The 27571-nt window shown below is 35.6% G+C and overlaps 1 protein-coding gene across 2 annotated transcripts in view; it reads left to right on the plus strand.

The window, feature by feature from the left end:
- Window positions 1–27571, plus strand: part of PRSS12 (serine protease 12) — a 139241-nt gene that overhangs the window by 98375 nt on the left and 13295 nt on the right. For both annotated transcript variants that reach the window (XM_055342476.1, XM_055342475.1), the window contains 5 exons: window positions 2626–2822; window positions 7697–7838; window positions 18686–18891; window positions 22670–22748; window positions 23439–23561. In XM_055342476.1, coding sequence (XP_055198451.1) covers window positions 2626–2822; window positions 7697–7838; window positions 18686–18891; window positions 22670–22748; window positions 23439–23561 — 747 coding nt within the window. The remainder of the gene's footprint in view (window positions 1–2625; window positions 2823–7696; window positions 7839–18685; window positions 18892–22669; window positions 22749–23438; window positions 23562–27571) is intronic.

Consider the following 27571-nt stretch of genomic DNA (forward strand, 5'->3'; position numbering starts at 1 on the left):
GCTTTGAATGCTCAGTTTTCTTCTGACACATCACTGCTATTAGATGTTGTTAGTTCTGACATCATTGTGTCTAAAATTGCAGGGAAGTCCAACGTCAAATGCTTTGGTATTACATTATTCCCTTTCTCAAATGTGATGATAATTGTCACTTTTATTTGAGAAAAACAGCCTTCTTGTCATGAGATGACCTTTTTTTTTTTATGAGATGACCTTTTGAACTCACCCTTGACCTGCCTCGTAAAAGCTAGTATCACACTTTGGGCAGTATATTTCATGTCACACAAGACTGCATTCCAGGGTAAAGACTTCAGTTGGTTGAAGTAACTGCAAATGATGCCTTTTAGCGATTTGAATGAAGCCCATGAATGCCCATTCTTTCTTGTTTTTCATATTTCTGGGTCATGCTTGAATTAATTGTCTCAAGCTTGAAAAAATTGGCAAAATTATTTCATACTTGAGATAGAGCTAATTGCAAATATTCGTTAGATCTTAAAAATATACTTTCATCCAAGTTAGGTATGATCTTGTTTAAACATATTTTTAAATTTGTAAAAGTAATATAAAATATTAGAGTTTGGGAAAAAATTAAAAACTACCCATAATTTTTCCATTCTTATATCATTATAATTTGTGGGTATAACTTTGTAACAGCTCTAATAGTAAATATGAACTTTTTCTATCCATGTTTCTTACCTTTATATTACAACAGTCATAATTTTTAATGACAGCATGATGTCTATTGAATGTTCATACCATAATTTAAGCTAGTTTATTTTTTATTTAATTTATTATTATTATTTTAAAATAAATTTATTTTTTATTGATGTTCAATTTGTCAACATACAGAATAACACCCAGTGCTCATCCCGTCAAGTGCCCACCTAGTTTAGGCTAGTTTAAATTTTCCTGTTATAAACAATGATATCCTGAAGATATAAATACATGTTATTGCCCAATAGTTTGAATTTTCATGGGCAGTACAGTTATAATTACTTGTCAAGGGGTATGACATACTAGTCAAATAAATACTAATGTTTAATAAGAATTATTCAATAAATGTCATTTCATTTTTAGGTGAATCTCTTAGGCCTGAGAATGGTATTCTGTTTTCACATATTTAGAAAGATTCATCAATACTATTAGTTACTATATTCATATTTTTCCTTATTAATGAAAACAATGGAGTGACAGTTTTTCTCCATATTTTGTTAATTTTGTTTCACAAATATATTCAATTTTTCTTGTATATACAGAATATCAGGGCTTACTGGTTCTAAAAATATTCTCACTAATATTTGTTAAAAGTTCTAAATGATTGTGTTAGGAGGTAGAGTAGGCATGTGCCACACTTATTTTTTGGTTTACAGGGGAATTTCTAAAACAGAGTACTATTTTGGAATGAGGAAGAGGTGAACTCTGGTTTCTTTGAACAAATGAAATCCCAAAGTAAAATGACCTCTTGTCATCTGTTATACAGTTGATATGGACAGATAGTAATCAGATGGATGCATTTTGTGGAAAAATGGTATAAGTTCAAAGTAGCAATATGAGATTTAGGATATTTTTTTTTCACTAAGATTTGATTAGTTAGCAAAGTAGAAATCTTAGAATAATTAAAAGTTGCACCGTTTTAATTTGTTAAAAAGTTCATCTTTTTAAATAAATGTAATAAATAAGTGCATAGGAAGTAATTGGGAAAATTCATGCAAGAAAGAAGGATTTCTTCTTATTCTTTATACAGAAATAATAAAAACATTCAGTGAAGGAAGCGAGTGACATAAAATTTTATGAGTAAGAGTTTAATTACATAGACTCTTAGAACTGAAAGACACCTTAAATAGTTAATAGCCCAGTGATTTCTGGAGGTTTGGGTTATATAGGACAAAGAAAGCAAAATTGGGGGAAGGATGAATCAAAGTACAGACTGTGACTTAGTTACCAATTTTTTATTTGGCAGATCTTTCCTATTTCCACAATGTATATATTATACATTTTGTAGAGCATTGTTACAAATATAGTCAATTGGAACACAAATATGGTTTATAAAAATAATAAAAATCAGATTTATGTAACCCTATGAAAAGTGAAGAACATTGCCATTATTCTGATTTTGGTGGGCTGAAGTCCAAGTCACATCATGGATTGGATGTAGAGTTTGAGGAATCACTGAACTAATACATAGTTTTTATTTTGAAAGGGATGATACCCAAGAGGTCTAGAAAAGCTGATGAAATCAGATGAGCTCTGGTGGCTCTTGTAGATACAAGACAATTGTTCTAATTTTATGTCTTGTGGTGTTATAAATCCATTGTCAGGAATTTGGGTCCATCTCTTGCTCTCATTCTCTCTGGTTGGTGAGTTATATTCTAGCTAAAACACAAGAATGAATGGGGGAAAAGGATTAGTTATCCATTAGGTACCTGTTCAGTCAATAAAAAATTATTAAGATGATCAAAATATGTGGAGTGAACACTGCTCTTAGAACTGTGTCCTTCAGATAGGAGAAAGAACAAACGCTTAACCTCTGGGGTCATTATGCTTAATTAGGTTGTTTGTTTTATTTTTGTGGTTTCTTGAAATGAGAGACAGCAGTTCCTATGCACAATGTTTATTTTACTGCTACAGATATGGCAAACAAGCCTCTGCAAACCACTTTGAAGAAAGCACAGGGCCCATATGGTTGGATGACGTCAGCTGCACAGGAAAGGAATCCAGTTTGGTTCAGTGTTCCCGGAGGCAGTGGGGAAGGCATGACTGCAGCCATCGGGAAGATGTTGGTATCACCTGCTACCCAAGTGGCAATGGACACAGACCATCTCTGGGTGAGGATTGGCCACAGCTTTGGAGTATCACTAATTCAATAGCCACTGCACCTCTCCATTGGTCCAGAATATGAAGCATAACCTGTATGTGTCTTTTACTGTCCCCCAATTCCAAATTTCGTTAGACCTGTAGTCAGATAAAAGATAACTAGCTCATCTAACAGTCTGGAAATATTTGTGGATAAAGATCCCTTTGTGAGCAGAGGGCGACTACATGTCCTTGATAGACTTAACATCTGACTGTTCTTAACATCTTAACATCTAGAGGATGGCAGATAAAATATGAATGAAAAATACAGAGGAAGATATTAAAAGCACTTGCCATGACACTACCGCGGCTCTATTATATAGCTAAAATTATGTCTTTAGCATATTTTTTAGTGAATAGGTGTTAAAATAATCACAACCATTCCTACTTTTCGCCTCAGGGTTGTATCCTCCTGTTTTGAGACGGCAAAGCTTTAATCTTCACATTATAAAACAACAAAATGTATTGAATCACAGTATTAACTGTATTTTATACTTAAGTTTATCAAAGTATGTAGTTTATTCCTCATTATACTCTATAAACTGTGAGATCATGGCGATGCACTGCACTAATCTAGCGTTATAACAAGTAGAAATACAACCTTTTCCTCCATCCCCTACGCTTCCAGATTTGCTTTTCATTTGTCCTCCTTTCTTGCTCCTTTGTTTTTTGGGGAGATTTCTGATCCTCCCAGGTTTACGTGATAAGTGATTGTATGTGGTTGGGGGAGATAGAACCTGTTTGCTACAAATGGATACTCTGGCCCGAGATACCAGGTATTTGGATCATGAAGTGGTCTATTCAGGCACACTGTATCAGTACTCCAGGTGATGAAATACTATACAAAATATTATCAGCAGAGTTCTCTGAAGGCCTCTATGGTTAACTATATGCATATGGTCAGGCAACTAATCTTTCCAGTTCCCCTTAAAAATCTTTAATTCTAGGATTCTAGATATATTTAAAAATTTAAAAAGCTGAGAATGATAATTATTAATAAAATATATGATCATTATTATAAATGTCTTTGGTCCTAATTTCCGTAATATGTCTATTAACTATTCATTTGTCTGAAGAACATTATGTTGAGGCAGATATACTTTTGGAATAGAATCACATTACCACTTATTCATCCAAAAAAGATCATTATTTCCCTATTTATAGAAAAGGACTGCATATTTAAAACAGAAGCTTAGAGAACGAAATCATGGAATCGTGATATAAAAAAATAGCATTTTAAAAATAATTGAGTTTTTTTTTGCTTTTTTTGGCACTGTAATAATGAGCTTTTGGATTATTACTGTTTTCAAGTATTTTTTTTTTTTTTTTTACTGTTTTCAAGTATTTGAAGGGTAACTTGTGGACCTGAACTTACATGTGAATCAAAGTCCTCAAAATTAACAATTGTTCAATAGACACTTTTTATATTTGAGTGAGTGGGAGATGGAATGCTCAAAAGCAATATTCTCATTCAATAAGAGCAATTCTAGTAAGAATGCAGTTAACACCTATGTGAATTCGGGGATATTTATGGGATGGCAAGTATGTGGATTTCTCATTTTAATATTGCACCAAATATTTTTTAAGTTTTACTTATTTAAGTGATCCCTACACCCAATGGGGGGCTTGGACTCACAACCCCGAGATCAAGAGTCAGATTCTCTTCCAACTGAGCCATCCAGGCGCCCCAGTATGGTACCAATTCTAAATTTCAGAGTATTAATCCTAGAGATATTTCGTTCACAGTCAGATGGTCTCTTACCTAACTTCAAAGTATAAAATTTTGACTTTTAACTTAAGCTAAATTGTGTCTTCTAGTAAAAATATTATTTTCTAAAAATAATGTATTAAATCAATGTTACAAGAAAATTAAAATAAAACTCTACTGGAGGTTGAAGTTTGAGATATATAATTAAATTTTTAAAGATACTGTATACCCAATAGCACTATTTATTTTCCCAAGCATTTTATATTTAAGGTTTTGGATATAAAACATGTATATTATTACTACTGTAACAAAAAGAACTTAAACAGTAAGGTGTTGTTGATAAAATGGCTTTTGTCATCCAGTTTTCCCTTCAAGCATTGAAAATTCAACGATTTTGTCAAATGAGGGGCTAAAATTAGGTTCAGAAATTCTGCATGCATTATTTATGCAAAGCATGCAACTGAGACTTTGTTTTACTTTTAAAGATTTTATTTATTTATTCATGAGAGACACACAGAGAGAGAGAGAGAGAGAGAGGCAGAGACACAGGCAGAGAGAAGCAGGCTCCATGCAGGGAGCCCGATGTGGGACTCGATCCCTGGTCTCCAGGATCACACCCTGGGCTGTAGGCAGGCACTAAACCACTGAGCCACCCAGGAATCCCCTAAAAAAACTTTATGATTTTTATTTTTATGGTATGAAAAACTGCCCATAAAATGCCCAGAATGGAAAGTGGAGATCCAATTCCATGTGCACATGTTTTCTTAATTTTGGACCAAATATCCAAAAATGTAAAAATTGAGAACTTTAAGAATAGAATTTCACCTTTTTGGATTTATTTTTATTTGAGGATCACCTTTCTACCTTATTCGTTTTACACACACACACACACACACACACACACACACAGAAAACAAAACAAAAAACAAAAAACAACAAAAAAAAAAACCTCCAAACTTTCAGATACATTGATAAGAAATGTAAAGTTTCAAATATACTGTGTTTTGTGCCATGGCTAAAACCCCGAATTCTTTTTAACTAATGTAAGCAGTGCATAAAGTAGGCACTCCATAAATATTTGTTGATTTTGAATTTGCTCTATGGATTTTACTATGATGCCTGTCCCACAAAGTGAGTATGGCAGGGCCAAAAACTAAAGAGCCAACAAAGGGGTCGGGGGAACAAGGATGTAGAAGTAAAAATGAATCAGAAGATTCAAATAGGACATGTCCATCTTGCCAACAGTAAACAAATGCCAATCTAGTGATTTCATGTTAGTTTAAACAGAAATGCTGCTTTATTCTTTAGCTGCTTACTTCACTTCTTGAGTTCACCTCTTAGGGGTCCTGAAGCTAGAGACCTTTCTAGTAACTAGGTAATCTAAAGTGCAGTAGTTTGCTTGGGCTGCTGTAACAAAGTACCATAGAGTGGATGGCTTAAACAATACATATATGTTGTCACACATTTCTGGAGTCTAAAATCAAGGAGCCATCAGGATTGGTTCCTTCACAGGGCTAAGAGGGAAGGCTCTGTTCCAGACCTTTCTCCTTGTCTTATAGATGACCTGTGTCTTTTCCCTCTGGGTATCTTGGTGTCCGAATCTTCCCTTTGTATATGGACATCAGTCATAGTGGACTAGAGTCCACACTATGACCTCACAATTCAACCCATGGCAGTATGCAGGGTGCAGTGAGGGCTTTCAGTTAAATAGCCCTGTATTTATTGGTGTCCATAGAGATATGTGAAATTCTACAAATGACTTCAGTTACATAACTGAGATAAACCTCAGTTTGCTAGAGATCAGTTTCTCAACTTTTTAAAAAATAGAATGACTTTTTAAAATTTTAATTTGTACTCCTTTTTAGCTTCAGCATTAAAAAAAAATTGAGGTAGGGGCATCTGGGTGGCTGAGTGATTGAGCATCTACCTTTGGTTCAGGACTTGATCCCGGGGTCCTGGGATCGAGTTCTGCGTCGGGCTCCTCACAGTGAGCCTGCTTCTTCCTCTGCGTGTGTCCCTGCTTCTCTCTCTGTGTCTCTCATAAATAAATAAAAATCTTTTTAAAAAAAACTAAAAACTGGGATCCCTGGGTGGTGCAGCGGTTTGGCGCCTGCCTTTGGCCCAGGGCGCGATCCTGGAGACCCGGGATCGAGTCCCACATTGGGCTCCCGGTGCATGGAGCCTGCTTCTCCCTCTGCCTGTGTCTCTGCCTCTCTCTCTCTCTGTGACTATCATAAATAAATAAAAATTAAAAAAACAAAAACAAAAAACTAAAAACTAAGGTAAATTGAGGTATAATGGACATATAACATTATATCAGTTTCAAGTGTACAACATAATGATTCAATATTTGTATACACTGTGAAATGATCACCACAATAAATCTAATTAACATCCATCACCTTACATAGTTACAAGAAATTTTTTTTCATGTGTTGAGAACTTTCAAGATCTACTCTCAGGAACTTTCAATTATGAAGAATAGTATTATTAACTATACTCACCGTACTGTACATAACATCTCCATTCAACTTTGAAATCTTAGTAATTTTTATGCCTTAAGCCCTTCTTTTGGAAACATTATTAGTAAATAGGAAGGCTGGAATGGAAATTGTCCTTGTTAGCTGCCTTCCTTTTTTTTCCCCCTCTACACATTCAAGATAGCCATGCATGCCAAGGATGTGTATATTTATGCTTTTCTAAAAGATCTCAGCTTTAGAGTATAAATTTCTAGCTATGTTCAAGAATAAATGAATAGACATGAAACAAAAACAACTTTAAGGAAATCTCTTAATGTTTAGAAGTTAGTGGTCAGAATATAAGACTATTCATAATTTTGCCAAGCTAATCATTCATTCATTCAGCAAACAGCATGTCCTTTGTATGTGAGGCACTATTCCACGTGCTGGGAATTTATAGTTGAGCAAGTTGAGTACTCTGACCCCAAGGCTTCAAAACATATTGCAAAAGTGGATACAGTTTTTTATTAATACCTCTTCTCTCCCACTCACTCTGTCTCGTATTACCCAGCTGATTTTATAGTTGATGTGAAAAATGAACTGTATTTTATAAAGTCTCTCATACTTTAACATCAGTTTGCTGTTTTGTCTTTTCTAATACTTTCAAATTATGATTTAGGTTTTCCTATCAGACTGGTGGATGGAGAAAATAAGAAAGAAGGACGAGTGGAGGTTTTCATCAATGGCCAGTGGGGAACAATTTGTGATGATGGGTGGACTGATAAGGATGCAGCTGTGATCTGTCGCCAGCTTGGGTACAAGTAAGAAGAACCTAAGTATTTGAAATGATTACTTGATGAACATTTCTGACTTTTTAGATTTGTTCTAATGAGTTATTTCTTACCTAAATTTATTTCTATCTATCAGTTGGAAATACTGGCAGCATACTGACTTGATTCCGAATTTTTAAGAAACACTAAGGAGAGTATACTTAAATTTTTGTTTTCCCAGAAGCAATATACTTTGTTACATAAGAAATACAGCTTTGGGGACACGTGGCTGGCTCAGTTGGTAGAACAAGCATGCAATTCCTGATCTCAGGGTCCCCAGTTTAAGCTCCCATGTTGGGCCTACAGCTTACTCAAAAAAAAAAAAAAAAAAAAAAAAAAAGGAGATTCTTATCTAAAACAAATCATCTAATAATTTTTTAAAGATTTTACTTATTTATTAGAGAGAGAGAGCAAGCATGAGTAAGGGGAGGAGAAAGAGAAAAGGGGCAAACAGGTTCTGCGCTGAGTGTGGAGACAGATGGTGGGCCTGGATCCTAGGACCCTGACATTGTAACCTGAGCTAAAGTCAGATACTTAACCAACTGAGCCACCCAGGGGTCCCTCGACCCTGTAGCCTCTTAAGAGATTCTGGACTTAATTGAAATTGTGATTGGTTCTCCTGATTCATAGTAGTTACACGCTCTAAAGTCACAATGAACACTGTATTAGCAAATATTGGAGCCATTGCTTTGAGAGTTAAGGGTGAATAAGGAGATGCTCTGCCTTCTTGTTTTACCTCTCAAACATGCAAGCAGTTGAACATTTTGTGGTCTGTTAGTATCTTTTTTCCCCTGCTTTTTTGTTCTTGACTTCACTGTTTGAAATGCCACCTACGCACAGTGCTGAAGCGCTGTTCAGCATTCCCGAGTGCAAGAAGGTTGTGATGCGCCTTCTGGAGAAAATACAGGTGTTAGATAGTCTCCACTGATGCATGAGTTACAGTGTGAAAAACATGGCACCAAATAGACAGGGAAAAGAACACTTGTTTCAGTTGAGAGCTGAAATAAATAAGCAGATTATCTTCTTGTGAGATCTGAACTGGGCAGTACACATTTTTTGAGGCTTTGAGCATGTCTGTAAATGACTATGAAAGCACTGTGATAATTGATTTGGCAGCTGCAAATATATGGAACATGTTACAGTTCAGAGGTTGTGAAATTTAAACAAATATGCATAATTTGATGAGCTGATAGATTACTAATATTGGTTTGGATTTTTTTTTTTAAAGATTTTATTTATTTATTCAGGAGAGACACAGAGAGGCAAAGACACAGGCAGAGGGAGAAGCAGGCCCCATGTAGGGAGCCTGATGTGGAACTCGATCCTGGGACTCCAGGATCATGCCCTGGGCCGAAGGCAGGTGCCAAACCTCTGAGCCACCCAGGGATCCCTTGGTTTGGATTTTAAAATACATTTTTATTTATACATCTATGTGTATCTTAAATATTGATAAATTTAACTGGTTATTCCTATGCAGAATACATTTTTATTTTATTTTATTTTTTTTTAATTTTTATTTATTTATGATAGTCACACAGTGAGAGAGAGAGAGAGGCAGAGACACAGGCAGAGGGAGAAGCAGGCTCCAAGCACCGGGAGCCTGACGTGGGATTCGATCCCGGGTCTCCAGGATCGCGCCCTGGGCCAAAGGCAGGCGCTAAACCGCTGCGCCACCCAGGGATCCCTACATTTTTATTTTTAAAAGTAACCTAGCTTGGCAGGCTCAGCTGTAGAGCATGTGACTCTTGATCTTGGGGTCATGAATTCAAGCCTCACATTGGGTGTAGAGATAACTTAAGAATAAAATATTTAAAAAAAAAATATATATATATATATTTCTGGGCAGCCCGGGTGGCTCAGTGGTTTGGTGCTACCTTCAGCCCAGGGCGTGACCCTGGAGACCCGGGATCGAGTCCCTCATCAGGCTCCCTGCATGGAGCCTGCTTCTCCCTCTGCCTGTGTCTCTGCCTCTCTCTCTGTCTCTGCGTATCTCATGAATAAATAAAATCTTTAAAAAGAAATTTTAAAAAAAGAAATAAAAATAAAAATAAAAGTATTTCTAATTTGGGGCAGCCCCGTGGTGCAGTGGTTTAGTGCTGCCTTCAGCCCAGGGCCTGATCCTGGAGGCCCCGGGATCGAGTCCCACGTCGGGCTCCCTGCATGGAACCTGCTTCTCCCTCTGCCTGTGTCTCTGCCTCTCTCTCTCTCTCTGTGTCTCTCATGAATAAATAAATAAAATCTTTAAAAAAAAAAGTATTTCTAATTTGGAGTGTCTGGGTGGCTCAGTCGGTTAAGTGTCCCACTCTTGATTTTGGCTCGGGTCATGATTTCAGGGTTGTAAGATTGAGACCTCCTTGGGCTCCATGCTCTAGTTTAGTCTGCTCGTCTTTCTCCCTCCCCTACTGCCCTCCTTCTGGGCTCCCCACGTGCATGCTCTCTCTCTCTCTCTCTCTCAAGTAAAATCTTTAAAAAAGTATTTCTAATTTTCATAAAAATTCAAATGCTTTTTATAATTTTTTAATTCAAAGTTTGTTTTGGGTTACCCAGATATTGCTTCAATTTACTGCTGAGTTTTGGACCTAGTTGCACTTCCAATTGTCTTATGGTAAATAGGTCCATTATTGGTGATACAGATATTCAGTATTCAAATTGGTATATGGGGACACCTGGGTGGATCAGTAGTTGAGCGTCTGCCTTCAGCTCAGGGCATGATCCTGGAGTCCTAGGATCGAGTCCCACATCGAGCTCTTTGCATGAAGCCTCCTTCTCTCTCTCTGCATCTCTCATGAATAAATAAATAAAATAAAATAAATTGGTATATGAAATAGATTTCAGCTTTCAAAATATAAGGGAGTAGAAGGAAGATAGGAAGAGTCCACATTAGATGCCTAGGTGAATTTCAACAATGATTTGCTTCCTTTGTTCACTACATTTTAAACACTCCATTTTTTGAAAAGAAAAAACATTATTTTTCTTATATTTCACTCAGTGAATTTATCCAAAATCAGCCATTAAAGTATATTGCTGTTTGACACTGGTTATTTTGCCATACTTTCATATTTTTATTAGAATAACAGGAAATCTAGTATTATCTTTGGAAATATGAAAGGAAGGGTGAAATTTGATCCTCGAATTGTGTGTCTAAGTCAAGTTTATTTTTTTTTATTTTTTCAAATATTTTATTTATTTATTCATGAGAGACACACAGAGAGAGAGGCAGAGACATAAGCGGAGGGAGAAGCAGGCTCCATGCAGGGAGCCTAATGTGGGGCTCGATCCCAGGACTCCAGGACCATGCCCTGAGCTGAAGGCAGGCACTTAACCGCTGAGCCACCCAGGTGTCCGTAAGACAAGTTTAAAGAGAGAAAAAGTTCATAAGCATATGCATCAACGCATTTTCACTTAGGTTTTTTTCTACATTTTTCATTGCTTTTTACTTATCATTAGCTAGTCCATTTTACATTTAACTGAAATGGAGAATTTAGGTAAGATAATAATATAGATTAATATAGATTATAGAATTTAGGTAAGAAATAATATAGATTAATACAAACAAAATTTGGAGCAATTTTCAATAATATTTCATTGAATTATCAAGAAAAGCATCAGAAGATCTTACTTTGTACTTGCTTTTTAAAAATAAAGTCTCAAGTCTCTTAATAAGTAAATCAGTAATTTAATGTTTTTTTTAAATTTAATGTTTTTGTAACAAATTGGAAAATCATCTTCTAGTGAACAATTTACCATCTAATAATATTTACTTGAGAATCATTTGGATATTTGATCAATCTAAACATACTTGAATGTTTTTATAATATCCCATTGAGGGGAAATGGATTTCTTGTAAGAACATTTATATATATACATATATATATATACATATATATATACAATTATATATATATATATAATTGTAAACAAGTATGTGACTAGAGTAGATTTTTTTCTCCCAGACCTCTTCTGAATTCTTAAAAATCTTTAATAAGGCATTTGTTTGTTGAAATCAATCCAGCAAACTTTTAAGCTGTCAAAAGGCTTGGGTTTTACTAATAGGAGTTACAGAGATCTGTCTCTTAGCCAGCATTTCCACAATGGGAGAAACAAAAATGAAGTAATAAAAACCAGGAAACATTAATGGTAACTAATATAGATATGCTTGGAGAGAACAGAAAGTAAAAGACATTATTTAATTATGTATGACATGTTACATAGTGTCTGACATAGTCTAGCATAGACGCATATTATTTTTAGAGAGTTGAGAGACAATGTGTTGCTATTAGTTATACTCATTAAGATAGACTAAATAACTGTGATGGAGATTCCATTCTATTGGAACTTTGTGTGAATTCATTAGCATAATGTTTTCAAGATGACATTGTTCTTGAACCACATACTTACTGTAGCATCTCTTAAAAGAATTTACAAGAGTGTGTCCCTACTGAGTTAGTAGAGACCTAAAATTAAGTATCTCTACTTTTAATCTAATATTTAAATAGCTACAAAGGACTTTATTTCTGGCCTATTCGTCTTTTTTTTTTTAAAGATTTATTTATTTATTCATGATAGACAGAGAGAGAGAGAGAGAGAGAGAGAGAGAGAGAGGCAGAGGCAGAGACACAGGCAGAGGGAGAAGCAGGCTCCATACTGGGAGCCTGACATGGGACTTGATCCGAGATCCTGCCCTGGGCCAAAGGCAGGCGCTAAACCGCTGAGCCACCCAGGGATCCCCTATGACATTTAAAAATAGAACAGTTATATCACTCTTAATTATAATGCAGTAGAGTATCAGTATCATAGTGACTTGATGCTTTCTGTCATCTATTTAAAAAATACATAAATATGCTCTTCTTTGACCTTCAGAAATTTTACATAGTTCCTTTTTTTCCTTGAAGTTGTGTTTAAAATTTTCCTTCTTCACAGAATCCTAATGTTATTTTGCTTTAAAAATGTGTGCATTTGAGTATATTTGTATATATATACTTATGCAAATGTGTGTGTGTGCGTGTGCATGGAGAGAGTGAAAGAAATTAAATCCTTCTGAAAGGTTCCTCTTGGCTTTATGATTTCTAGTATACAGCTGATTAAAGACAACAGAAACAAAACTGTGATAAATAATTACTAAACATAGTAAGTAAAAGCTGATTAAAGCTCCCATTTTTAACTTTGATGGATTGATTTATGGTGCTTATTTAGAAGAGGCTTCACTGCTCTCATATATTTTGAGTTGTTCTATTGTCCACTTGAGAGGCTTTTAAATCTTGGAGCAATGCATTGTGGTAGGATTTTTGGATGAGTGAAAAATATGTCTTTCTTTTGTGTAGTAGATGGAAAATTTTGAAAGAGAAGTTGATTTTGATTTCAGCAAGACCAGCTTTAGGCGAGAATACACATGTAATTTGAGGATCTGAATATTGATTCCCTTAAACCCCATATATCAAAAAAAAAAAAACCCATATATCCCTTGGAAAGTCATCTTCTCCTCCCAGGAGCACTTAAGACCCAGTTTAAAGACTAATGTTTTGGAATCTACTATCTCTTTGAATTGCTGTGAATTACTGCATGCCTATGGTTCAGTGGGAAGTCTCTTCCCTTTTTTCTTAAGATGATACTGTCCTTAATTGTTACAAAAAAAAATAGTCACAGGAAATTTTTTAAATTCCACTATATTGTTGAGAGTGTCTTTATTTAATCATGTACTTTTATTAGCTATATGTTCTCTATTTGCTGATGTATCAAAAATGGTGCATTCTTTTAGCCTGTATATTGATAAATTTCTAAGAAATCATCCTTTGTTTTATTTAATGAGCCTAATTTTGCTTTCTATATGTTTACATCTACCTGTCATCTACTTCTATAGTATTTATCATGCTATTTTATCTGTTCTTTGTTGTAACCTTTTGTTTTTTGATTTGTAAGCAACTGAATTTTCTATTTTCATTCTTTTTCTAGTGGTTGGACATTCAGCATTCTTACTGTTTTACTAGAAGTTGTCTTTAAATTTTTAGCAAACATGCTGGTATATTCTCTTACCAATTTCAAAAATTATTATCTGTAAGTTTTCCTTGCTAAAAAATATCAAGACATTTAGCATAATCTATTACTTACTTTCTACTTCCACTCATCCTCACTTCCCAAACTGATGGGAATCACCTGGGATTTTAACTTCAGAGCGCTATTTTTTCTTTTCTTTGAAGTACGCCTTTTTGAATTTCAAATTGCTTTACGTTACACACCCACATTATCATCTTAAAAATGATTACTAAAATAAGTGATCTGTGACAATTCTGACTCAGAAAAAGGAGAGAGAATACAAGTAAACATCGGAGGAAAGGAAAGGAATATGAACACAGATACATAATTATAAAAGAGTACTGTGAACTACTTTTAGCTAATAAATTTGGAAATCTAGATGAAATGGACAATTATGTGGGAAACCACATTTTCAACAAAAAAATAATTATGAAAATTGATAGAAAACCTAAGTAGATAGAAAACCCATTAATGATCACAGAAGAGATGACTGATTTCTTTGTTCAAGAGTTTTGACCAGTCTTCAATTCATGTTACTCCCAAGTTACGTAAGTTGTTGCAGAGCGAGAAGAAAATGAAAATCTTTTCATTCATTTAATGAGGCTAAAATAAATTGATTTCAAGACTAGCCAGTCTAAGTACACACACACACACACACACACACGCACACACACACATACACACAGAAAACTATACTCTATCTCATTAATCTATGTACAAAAATTTAAACAAAATATTAGCAAATTTAATCCAGTGGTGTATTTAAACAAATGTAAACAAATGAGAGTCTATAGCAAGAATATAAGAATGGTTCAAAGTGAGGCATTCAATTAATGTATTCCAGTGTGTCATCTATAAATGAAAACAAATAGATCAGTCAGTAATAGTGAAAAGTTATATTTTAAAAATCATCATTCCTTCCTTATATCTGGAATCTTAGAATAAAATAAAGCTACCTTAACTTTATTTTTTAAAAAATATTTTATTTACTTATTTGAGAGAGAAAGATAACATGAACAGTGGGGAAGGGCAGAGGGAGAAGCAGGCTCCCTGGTGAGCAAGGAGCCTGACACAGGATTTGATCCCAGGACCTAGGATCCATGACCTGAGCTGAAGGCAGACACTTAACTGACTGAGCCACCCAGGCACCCCCTACCTTAACTTTATTTCACAGTCATCAATCAGGAACAAAACAAGGGTGCCTGCTTTTACTGCAATGACTCAGTTGTGTCTGAAGTTCTTGCGACCATTAAGCATTGAGGTATCAGTATTGAAAAGGAAGTCAGAATTGTTACAAGAATAATATGATATTTCACCTAAATAACCCAAGAGAACCAATGGGAAAGACACTAGAACTAGTGTTTATTAATGTGATCATGTGAAATATAAATATTTTTAAAAGGCAATAGTTCCTATAAGCTACGTGGAAAATAAAAAGAAAAAAATCTTACTTAGATGGTACAAAAACAAACAAAGAAATGACTAGGAATAATTACAAGAATAGAGACCTATGTGAAAACGGGTAAATCTTTACCAAAGGTAGAAGAGCTAATAAGTGACAGCAAGGGAAGCTTACAGATAATAGTTTTTGAAATTGGTAGGAAAATATGCCAGCATGTTTGCTAAAAATTTAAAGACAAATTATAGTAAAACATTAAGAATGCTGAATGTCCAACCACTAGAAAAAGAATGAAAATAGAAAATTGGGTTGCTTGCAAATCATGAAACAGAAGGTTACACAAATAACAGAGAAAAAAGCATGATAAATAGACAAAATAGAAATTTATCTATTAAATGATGTCTTCATAAAAATCTTTCATTCTTTTTGGTGTATTTGGGGATTGCAGTGGTGGAGAGTGAGACTTGATTTTGAAGTTCACCTGAATATCCATATGGTACACAAGAACAGGTGAGCAGTCAATGATACTGACTAGAGAAGTGGTTAGCATCCTTGGTTATACAATTAAAATAACACTGAAAGTTAAAATAATATTACCCATGCCCAGCCCCATTCTTGAGATTTCTACTTTAATTGACATCATATGGGTTCAGGTTTTGCTATATTTTAAAAGCTTCCAAAGGTAATTTTAATTTGTTGCCAAGGTTGGGGTTACTGAACTATAAAGACCAAGAAATGCCTTATGTACTCGTAATCAGTAGGAAAAGTTATTAGGACAATGACCTTAGGGACAGATATCAAGCTAGATCCCTTATTAACACTAAACAGAAATAAATTCCAGACAGATCAGAAGTATGATACAAAAAATAAAACAGAAAAAGCTATTTTTGTTAAATAATTGCATTTTAATTACATGTATTTCAAATGAATAACTTGCTTTCCAAAGACTTGCCCTGTATTCAGCAATATATATTCAGAACCTTAAAAAAAATGTTTATACCTGTTGAACAAAAATTCTACTTCTGGGGGCAGCCCTGGTGGCCCAGCGGTATAGTGCTGCCTTCAACCAAGGTGTGATATTGGAGACCCAGGATTGAGTCCCATGTCAGGCTCCCTGCATGGAGCCTGCTTCTCCCTCTGCCTGTGTCTCTGCCTCGCTTTTTCTCTCCTCTGTGTCTGTCATGAATAAATAATAAAATCTTTAAAAAAAAATTCTACTTCTGGGAAGAAATCTAAGCTGTCCACAAAGACTTATATTTGGACTCGGAGATCATGACCTGAGCCGAAATCAAGAGTCAGCTGCCCCATGTTAAAGTTTGATGCAGAACTTCTTGAACAGGAATCATGTAGGGCTTATGGAAAATACAGATTGCTAAGTCCCGCTAGTAATACACTCAGAATCAACCCAAGTGGCCTTTTAAGTACTCTGAAGTTTGAGATCTTCTAATGCCTACAATGAATTTTTATAACCAGTAAAAATTATAGTTAGTACTTCCCCAATAAAGATGTACAGGAAGGGAAGATGCCCAAATGCTAGCAGTGTGTTGTTGGGATTTTTAAAATACTTTTATTTTGTAAATTTGATACGGTGAGCATTTATTACTTCTATAATTAATAAATAATTTTTATATTAAAAAGATTTTACTTTAAGAGTACCGTTAGAGTCATCTGTTCGGGTACAGGGGTCTTTCATGACTGTAAAAATTTATCATGGGTTAAATCTTATTTTTATTTGCACTCTATGTCAGAGTAGCAGTTACTAGTTAAGCTGTACCAGTTTTGAGGTAAATGTGCTGCCAACCACAAGCATGTGAGGCTGGGTCTCATCACTGAAGGGAGCCATTCAAATGAATTTCTCAGAGAATCCATATCAAAATGACTTTGCTAGAGTTCCTGCATAACTATACAGAAAGTATAATAACTTTGTCTTAGTTAAGTAGAATATATTTGATGTGAGAAATCTGGTCCAAATTGTCATTTTTAATGAGTCAGTTTCTTCTGATTTTTTTTTTTGTAAATATTTTATTTATTTATTCATGGAGACACAGATAGAGGCAGAGACACAGGCAGAGGGAGAAGCAGACTCCCTGCAAGGAGCCTGATGGGGAAATCAATCCTAGACCTTGGGATCACCCCCTGAGCCAAAGGCAGATGCTCAACCGCTGAACCAGCCAGGCGTCCCAGTTTCTTTTGATTTAAAACTTGTCTTCTACCTGTTTTTCTCTTGGGCTGTTAGGATTTTTCTTTTAATTAATAAATTTTGAAAATTCTTTCTATTTTGTATGATAGTTGCCTCTACTGGATGTATTCACCAACAAATATGTATATAAGTATGTATTACAAATATATGCATCAATCTTAATTTATCTTTTACCTTTTTCTGGGTGATTTTTAGTAATGTAGCATTCTTAATTTTTATTGAATTGATTAGTCCTTTAATTTAAAGTATATCATCTATGTCTTGTTTAATAATTCTTTCCCTAACTTGAAGTTGTAAGGATAATTTCCCTATGATTCAGAATTTAAAACCTCACCTTTCATAATTTTTCCATTAAGTTATCAGGAATTGAATTTTGAATATGGCATTAGTTTGAAATATTTCATTAAAAAAGCTTTTGTTTGGATATTTAAAAAGAAATACTGTGTGATTAAAAACAAACAACAACAACAAAATAACATACCAAAATAAGTCTTCCTTCTATTTGTGATTCCCAGTTTTGTCCTTCTCTCTTAAAAATTAGACTTTTTGATTTCCTTTTTTTTTTAGACTTTAATTTCTAAAGTAGGCTTTAAAATTTTTAGCTCCATAGGTTATTATTGAACCTCATAATCTTCTTGGCAGTTTTAACCAACTTTAAAAGAATGTTAGGCTTTTTTTTTTTAATTTTATTTATTTATGATAGGCACACAGTGAGAGAGAGAGAGAGAGAGGCAGAGACACAGGCAGAGGGAGAAGCAGGCTCCATGCACCAGGAGCCCGACGTGGGATTCGATCCCGGGTCTCCAGGATCGCGCCCTGGGCCAAAGGCAGGCGCCAAACAGCTGCGCCACCCAGGGATCCCGAATGTTATGCTCTTTAAGGAAATTTTGAGATTATTTTTTTTTTTGTCTTGCATAAACTAGAATTTAAGACTGTCATGAATTTCTCACATGCCATTAAATGTGATTTTCTCAGCAAAAGCTAAATAGGAAGCAACTGATGCAATAAGTAAGCTCTAGGGTAGGAAAATAGAGAAGGTATAATTTTTAAGCTTTTTTTTTTTGACAGAGTCATGAAATAAGTATTTTTTAGCACACATAGATGCTAATTTTAATATTTAAGAGTTAATTGAATGAGACTCTATCTTGTGATGTATTCAAATGTACGATTGTCTGGTTCTCCATATCCTCAAGAATGCTGTGTTCCCAGGGGCCCTGCCAGAGCAAGAACCATGGCTTATTTTGGGGAAGGAAAAGGACCCATCCATGTGGATAATGTGAAGTGCACAGGAAATGAGAGGTCCCTGGATGACTGTATTAAACAAGATATTGGAAGACATAACTGCCGCCACAGCGAAGATGCAGGAGTCATTTGTGATTATTTTAGCAAGAAGGCAACAGGCAACAGTAATAAAGGTAAGTCATTTTTGGGGGGCCTGTACTAGTCAAAGAGTATTTTTCACATCATTAATATAAGCAGTACTTTGATAACAAAAATCGCCCTCTCTATGACTATATGTAATCTGAGTTTGTATATAGAGGCAGTGGTTTTTGACAAACTTGACTGGATGAAGTTTACATGGGGAGCAGAATTCAGGGGCAGGAGTGGATTTACAGGATTTGGCGTTACGCCCTTTTGACATTCTCAGCAGTTTCTGTACCATTCTTTCTCTGGATGTAATAAACCTGTCAAACTTATTGGTATCCTTGAAGATTTAGAATTGATATTTACTTCATAATAAGAAGAAAAGAATTTTTCTTTCTTTCTTTTTTTTTCTTTTAGAGAGGGAGAGTGGGAGGAGGGTCGGGAGAGGCAGAGGTAGAGAGAGAGAGAGAGAGAGAATCTCAAGGAGGCTACATGCTCAGTGTGGAGCCCAATGTGAGGCTTGATCCTAGCATCCTGAGATTATGACCTGAACAGAAATCAAGAGTAGGACGCTTATCTGAAGGACCACCCAAACACATCCCCCAAGAAATGAAAATTTAAAGATGAATCATAGAAAGGAACTTCTTCCACTCTTACTAATATTTTAAACAACCAGGATGATTTTAAAAGTAATTGCAAAAAGAAAATTATCTTGGGATGCCTGGTGGCTCAGGAGTTGAGCATCTGCCTTTGGCTCAGGGTGTCATCCCGGAGTCCCTGGATCGAGTCCTGCATCGGGCTCTTTGCATGGAGCCTGCTTCTCTTCCTTCTTCCTATATCTCTGCCTCTCTTTCTATGTCTCCCATGAATAAATAAATAAAATCTTAAAAAAAAAAAAGAAAATTATCTTCTGTAGATTTTATTCTCTGAAATTTAAAGACATTAAGGAAAATGAGAAATAATCTTTCGGGGCAGCCCAGGTGGCTCAGCGGTTTGGTGCCACCTTCAGCCCAGGGCCTGATCCTGGAGACCCGGGATTGAGTCCCACGTTGGGCTCCCTGCATGGAGCCTGCTTCTCCCTCTGCCTGTGTCTCTGCCCCTCTCTCTCTCTCGCTCTCTCTGAGCTACCCTCTCATGAATAAATAATTAAAATCTTATAAAAAAAGAGAAATAATCTTTTAGTATAATACAGTAAACTGACATTTTATCCTTAAATAGAAAAATCTTTGAAAGCTGAGTGTAACTTTTCTGAAACAAATAATGCTTTAAATAAAAAAGTAGCTATTTTGTAGAAAACTATGGGTACATTTTATGAAAAAATCATCTCTTTATGTGTGTTGAAAGTTCACAGTTTTGAAGTACTGGATTTTCTAAAATTTAGGCATTTCTATATTTGAGCATTCTCATTTTCTGACATCTCTTAATTGCTTAAAGATAATGTTGTTAATATGATTCTTCATTGTCTGAGGACCTTCTGAGTGTAAAGAGTACAACATTTTTTGCTTTGTTTTATATATGTATAGACACACATATATAATTGGCTCACCAACTCATATTACATAATTAATATTATTAAATAGCATACTTATATAAAAGTATTGATTATAACTTAACTTATTAAATTCCCTTCAGTAATTTAAACTATAGTTACAAATTGAATATAACTAATTCTTTGGATTATGTCATTTCTTAAGCAGCAGAAAACATAAAAATTCAATAATTGTAAAATGTTTTTACTATATTCCTATGTAAACCTACTTTAAATTATTAAATACCATATTTATTTCTTCATTATTTATACATTTGTTTTTATAAATTCCTAGAGTGGTAGCAACACTTATTTTTATACCTTTCAATGGTTCCAATGCTACGATACCTCAAATAAGATTTCGTCTTAGACCAGCTGGATTACTGAATCTGGCTTATTAAACTATTGATTTTGTGTTGAGGCTCAAGACCTAGTGACTTCTTTTTCTTTTTCTTTTTCTTTTTCTTTTCTTTTTTTTTTTTTAAGTCTTTAGACGTGGTACTGAATGCAGAGCTTGATGCAGGGCTTTATCTCATAACTCTGAGATGATGATCTGAGCCAAGATCAAGAGTTGGCTGCTTAAATAACTGAGCCACCCAGGCATCTCCCTAGTGATTCCTCTAAGGGGACTCAAACTCAAGCCATTGGTTATTGGTCATCTGATGGGATCCTTTAGTAAATGAACTTCATTTCACTTTTTTTTTTTTTTTGGTAACAGTAAAAATTTGTTTACAGCTTTAAATAGATTTTACATTTTTGCAATCTTGTGCTTTGCCCCAGAATGATGTAAACTTTCAGTTTTGCTTGCTCAGTATTAATTACATCATTCTTTATTTTGGTGTTATATACATTGACCTGACTTGGAGCATAATTTGAAACTGATGTTTTTCTAATATCTTATAATTTGCTCTGTCATCTAGAGGACTCATACCTTAAGAGATGAGAATTAGTTTGACAGCTTGCCTCTGAAATCATTTGGCAGATTAATGATCTTGGTACACATTGTTGAACTTTTTTTTCTCTGAAGAAATAGCTAGTGCTGATTCCCTATTGAGTTCCATTTTACCTGATTATTATGGGAGAATATTAGTGCTGACTAGATTTTCATGGTCTTGGCACAATTCTTAGCCTTTTCTTCTTACACACTTAGAAAAACAGTATCTAGGGGCTCCTGGGTGGTTCAGTGGTTGAGCATCTGCCTTTGGCTCAGAGCATGATCCTGGAGTCCTGGCATCGAGTCCCACATCAGACTTCCTGCATGGAGCCTGCTTCTCCCTCTGCCTATGTCTCCCCCTCTCTCTCTGTGTCTCTCATGAATAAATAAATAAAATCTTAAAAAAAAAGAAAAAGAAAAAGAAAAATAGTAGGGTAGCCTGGGTGGCTCAACGGTTTAGCACTTTCGGCCCAGGGTGTGATCCTGGAGATCCAGGATCGAGTCCCTTGTCAAGCTCCCTGCATGGAGCCTGCTTCTCCCTCTGCCTGTGTCTCTGCCTCTCTCTCTCTCTCTCTCTCTCTCTCTCTCTGTCTCTCTCAGGAATAAATAAAAATCTTAAAAAAAAAAAGAAAAAAAAAAGAAAAAAACCACATCTACTTATACTTTATACATATGTACCTGACCAAAAATCCAAAATACCCCTATAGAAACTCTCATCTTTTCTAAAATTATTTTTAAATAGCCATACTTTATTTACTTTCTTTTGTAACGATGTTTTCATATATTTTGATTCTTAATTATTCTTCTTTTTATGCTCTTGATAGAGTCTGTCATCTTGGGAAGTTTGAATGTATTCCCTTAAATGCTGCTTAGATTGCTTCGTAAACCTTTTCCATATATTAATATGCTATATGATTAAATGTAGATGTGAATTTAGATCAGAATCCCATTCTGGGAATGTGCTTTGCTCCTTTAAGGTACATTTTGTATACATGGCTTGGAAGTGTTATATATGTAAAGCAAATAATTTAGACAAGTATCACTTTTACAGTTCTCTTACTTTAGTGTTCCTGCACTCCAGTACATCTCTGAAATCAGCGGAGGAGGAGATGTGGCACCAATAGGATGATGTACTGCGCAGGGTCACAGCTGAATATGGAAATCTTCATCAAGTTCCTGGTCTACTTGTGAATTCTTGGTTAAATGAAAAGGCTTTTACTTTTTATTATAAGAAAAAGTATCCTATAATTTGAGGAGAAAAGACATTTTAAAATGGAGAAGGAAGCAGAAGGAGAATGTGTCCCTAGTGTCTTTACCCCACTATCAGCAATATGATAGCCTGATTACTAACCTCTGTCTGTTTCAGAATCCCTCTTATCTGTTTGTGGCTTGAGATTACTGCACCGTCGGCAGAAGCGGATCATTGGTGGGAAAAATTCTTTAAGGTAAAAGGTTCTCCAGAGGAGATTTTCCATATTCTAGAATTATTTATATACACAGAATTACAAATTGGGGTTTTTCTACTATTAGGTAAGGGATTTATTTTACTTATTTAATTTTCTAAATTAAATACAGATTACACTGATAATTTCACATTTTTTGGACCTACATTTACTTTATATAGAGCATGTTCTTAGGTAGCTACCCTCTGATTTATAAAATAGATATGTTGCTGAAAAGTTGTGTGGCAGAAACTAATTTGACAGGAAGTCTGTCAAAAATATATATAACAACAAAATTCATTTAATTTAGAATATATTTGTTTTGGACTTGACTCTTTTTGATATAGTTTTTAAAAATTTTGTTGTATTTACTAACAGAAAACCAGTACTTTACTTATTAAATACTTCTTTAGGTTGTCTAGGTGAGGTAGTGGGGAAAGTATGCTTCAAAGAAAGAAATGTGAAGAAGATTCAACTCGATTCCATGAATGTCAGAGATAGGTGGGATGCATACAGATACCTGTATGCAAATCTTCAGCTTGGCCTGCTCAGAGTTGTAAGGGCACCATTTTCAATGTAGGAAGGGATTTGATATCCTAGGATCCCTTTTATACTACCTCCTGAGTCATTGTTTTAATGGGTACTTTGCTTTTTCTACCTTATATGGACTTAAGTGTCTTACTTTCTTCTTAGGGGTGGTTGGCCTTGGCAAGTGTCCCTCCGGCTTAAGTCCTCCTATGGAGATGGGAGGCTCCTTTGTGGGGCCACGCTCCTGAGTAGCTGCTGGGTCCTTACAGCGGCACACTGCTTCAAGAGGTATGTCCTTTCCAGACAACTCAGCTGTGCTCTTATCACCAGTTCTTCCAATCCAATTCCTACTCTGTAGCATACTAGAAACTTGAGATGACAGAGCCAGGCTACCGGTCTTCCTAATTGATGCCTACAGCACTGTGGAACTGGGGGCGGTAACAGAAGGAGTGAGGAGAACCCTCAGGAAGCTACTTGCTACTGCAGTGTTAAAGCAAACCCTCTATTTTGGGAGCAGAGACCATAGGTTTTGGGAGGAAAGGCAGGTATGTTAGTGCTTCCTTCAAGAACAAATGTGAAGGTGAAATCATAGCCCAGTAGAGCTAGAAGAGACCTCAGATTATCTAGTTATAAATGCCAAGAATAGAGAGTGCAGTTTTTATTGTTCTTGATCCTTTGGGTCTTCATGGTATTATGTGTCTTTGAGATTTCTCTATTTGTACCATCTAGAAAGTCAGGTTGCATCCTGGCTATTTCCTCATGTCCCAAACATTTTATCAATCCAGTCTAAAATCTTCCCAGTTCAGAGGGGAGCCCATGCAGGGAAAATCAGCATGCGGGAGTCACACTGCTCATGGTAGCAGTGCCTGCAGTAGAACCTGGCTCTCCTTTTTTGTCCTGTGCTCTTTTGTGGGCCTGGCTCATTGCCATTTCCTCAGCATGAATTTTGGTATTTTAAAATGTATACCAATCCTCAGCAAAATATTGATAATTAGTGAAGCAAGGTGATAAGTACAGAAGTCTCATTGTTCTAATTTTATGTATTTGAAAATGGTCATAATTAAAAGTCTCATATAAAATGTGTAACATGTCATTGAAAAAGTTGTTTTATATTTTCCCATATGTGATATCATAAGGCTTCACTGTATATTTATAATTTATCCATATAGATTTTGTTCACATTAACCGCCTGTGAATTGTAACTCCTATTAGAAGACCACATCACAGTTTATTTATTCTCCTACTAATGGTTAGGTAGTTTCCATTCTTTCACTATGAGAAAACAGTGCTGAAGTAGATATCCATTCTATGTCTCATTGGGTAGATATATGTGGGAGCATTTTGCTAGAATATGGGTGTAATTCAATTTTGCTTAGCACTATTAATTTACTTTCTAAAGTAATTGTATCTGTACATCTCATGGCAATGTGTAAGCTCCACCTCAACTTGGTATTAACACTTTAAATTTTTGCCAGTCTTAGACTTTTTGGATTTCTTTTTAATTCCATTTCCCTGGTTAGTGTCTATCTCTTTCATGAATTCTTTGTTTATATCCTTTTTTTTTTAAAGATTTTATTTATTTATGCATGAGAGACATAAAGAGAGAGAGAGAGGCAGAGACACAGGTAGAGGGAGAAGCAGGTTCTATGCAGGGAGCCTGATGTGGGCTCGATCCGGGGTCTCCAGGATCATGCCCTGGGCTGAAGGTGGTGCTAAACCGCTGAGCCACCTGGGCTGCCCTATTTATATCCTTTGATTATTTTTCTGTTGGACTGTCATTTGTAATTGATTTAAAAAATTTGTTCTGTGTACATAGTCTTTGTTGTTGTGTGTTACAAATACCTTTTCTCGATCTGGGGCATATCCTGTCACTTAAGATCTTTTTCTAACAAAGATATTTTAATTTTAATATAAACACTTAAACAGTGTGTCGATTTTTTAAGTTTGATAAAAGTTTTTATATTTTATTTAAAAGAATCCTTTGCTAGCTCCACATGATTAAGATACTAGTTTTTCACTAAGAAAATTTACAATTTTGCTTTTCATGTGTAGGTTTTTTTTTTCTTTTTTAAGATTTTATTTATTTATTCATGAGAGATGCAGAGAGAGAGACAGAGACACAGGCAGAAGGAGAAGCAGGCTCCTCTCAGGGAGCCTGATGTGGGACTCGATCCCAGGACCCCAGGATTACGACCTGAGCCAAAGGCAGACACGCTCAACCAGTGAGCCACCCAGGTGCCCTTCATGTATAGGTTTTTAATTTGTTTACAGTTTATTGTTGTATATATGGTATGAGAAAGGAGTCTAACTTAATACTTTCATAGATAGTTTACCAGCACTTTTTATTGAACATTATATTCTTTACCCAGTGATTTATCTTAACTAAGTTGTATGCCAAGTTCTCATATTTTTTTTTCTAGGATCTCTATTCAGTTCCTCATATCTATTTTGATAAATATTTATGACATAATTTTCCATTTGTAAAATGTGCAGGGGACACAGATCTATATTTTGCATAGCCTTTGTCATTTCTGGGATAATAATTGAGTGTGAGTGTTCACCTGTATCCATGGATTTAATACATTCATGTGTTATGTGAACAGCACAGACAATAAAGATCATATTCATTCATTCATTAACTTAACAAAAAAATTAATATTCCCAGGAATATGCTATGTACTAGAGATATAGTGGAGAGTAAGATAGATAAGGATAGTTGCTGTAAGAGTTTTTTTTTTTTTAAGATTTTATTTGTTTATTCATGACAGACAGAGAGAGAGAGAGGCAGAGACAAAGGCAGAGGGAGAAGCAGGCTCCCTGTGGCGACCTGATAGGGGACTCAATCCCAGGACCCTGGGCGATCACACCCTGAGCCAAAGGCAGATGCTCAACCTCTGAGCCACCCAGTTGTCTCTATGAGTTTTTAAAGTAGCTGTAGGAGGGATCCCTGGGTGGCGCAGCGGTTTAGCGCCTGCCTTTGGCCCAGGGCGCGATCCTGGAGACCCGGGATCAAATCCCACGTCAGGCTCCCGGTGCATGGAGCCTGCTTCTCCCTCTGCCTGTGTCTCTGCCTCTCTCTCTCTCTCTCTCTCTCTCTCTGTGACTATCATAAATAAATAAAAATTTAAAAAAAAAAAATTTAAAGTAGCTGTAGGAACCCAGAGGAGGGAGACATTGATATTGCTGATATGCGAGTATCAAAAAAAAGTTTAGGGCACCATTTTTTTAAAAGATTTTATTTATTTATTTGTTTGTTTGTTTGTTTGTTTGTTTATTTATTTTTTAAAGATTTTATTTTTTGAGTGAGAACTTAAATTGACACATCTAAACATATTAAAATTAAAATATCTTTATGAGAAAAAGATCTTAAACAAGTGAAAGATTTTATTTATTTATTTATGTGCATGAGAGGGCTGGGAGGGGGAAAGGGAAGAAAGGGGGACAAGAAGACTAAACTGAGTGCAGAGTCTGAGGTGGGGCTTGATCCCATGACACTGAGATCATAACCTGAGCCAAAATCGAGTCAGACACTTAACCACTTAACTTACTGAGCCACCCAGGCGCCCTAGGGTATCATTTCTTAAGTGTGGTCTTTCTACCACAATATTAGATACATTCAGCTTGTTAAAAATCCAGATTCCTGGGCCTCTACTCCAGATCTACTGAATCTTTGGAGCCGAGCCTCAGGAGTTGGTATTTTTATCAGGCACCTCTGATGATTCTTATGAACCCTAATGGTTAAGACCCACTTGCCTAGTGAGTGAAATAGAATATGATCTGGGGATGTTTGAAGAATGATGATGAGGAAGACTATATTGGAGTTGACTGGATACTTATCCATATCCTATTCAATCTATTAATCACTAAACTGAAAAAAGACACTGATGGTAAATTAATTCTATTTTGGGGTGCCAGAAAATTGAGAGGGACACAGGTTAGAAGATAGGATCCATGATGGCAAAAAATCTTGATAGACTGATTCTAAGAAGCAGTGTGGAATAAGGAGGAAGTAAAATGCTGACTTTAGTTCCAGGAGACTTGGCTTAAGTGTAGCACAAGTGAAAAAGACCTCATGAGTTTTAGAGTCCTGCAGTCTTCATACCAGTCAGTGATGTAATGCAGTTGTCCAAAAGGCCATGAGTCGTAGGCAGCAAGACAGCCGTGATAAGCCTTGCTGTTCTTACTGTCCTCAGAGACAAAGCATTGTTACCATCAGGCAGAGAGAACTGTGCTCAGTTCTGAGTGCCACATCATGAAAAAGTGACATGGGACACCAGGGAAGGCAAACAGACAGAGGA

Source organism: Nyctereutes procyonoides, unplaced genomic scaffold (genome assembly GCF_905146905.1).
Source record: "Nyctereutes procyonoides isolate TBG_1078 unplaced genomic scaffold, NYPRO_anot_genome, whole genome shotgun sequence".
NCBI lineage: Eukaryota > Metazoa > Chordata > Mammalia > Carnivora > Canidae > Nyctereutes > Nyctereutes procyonoides.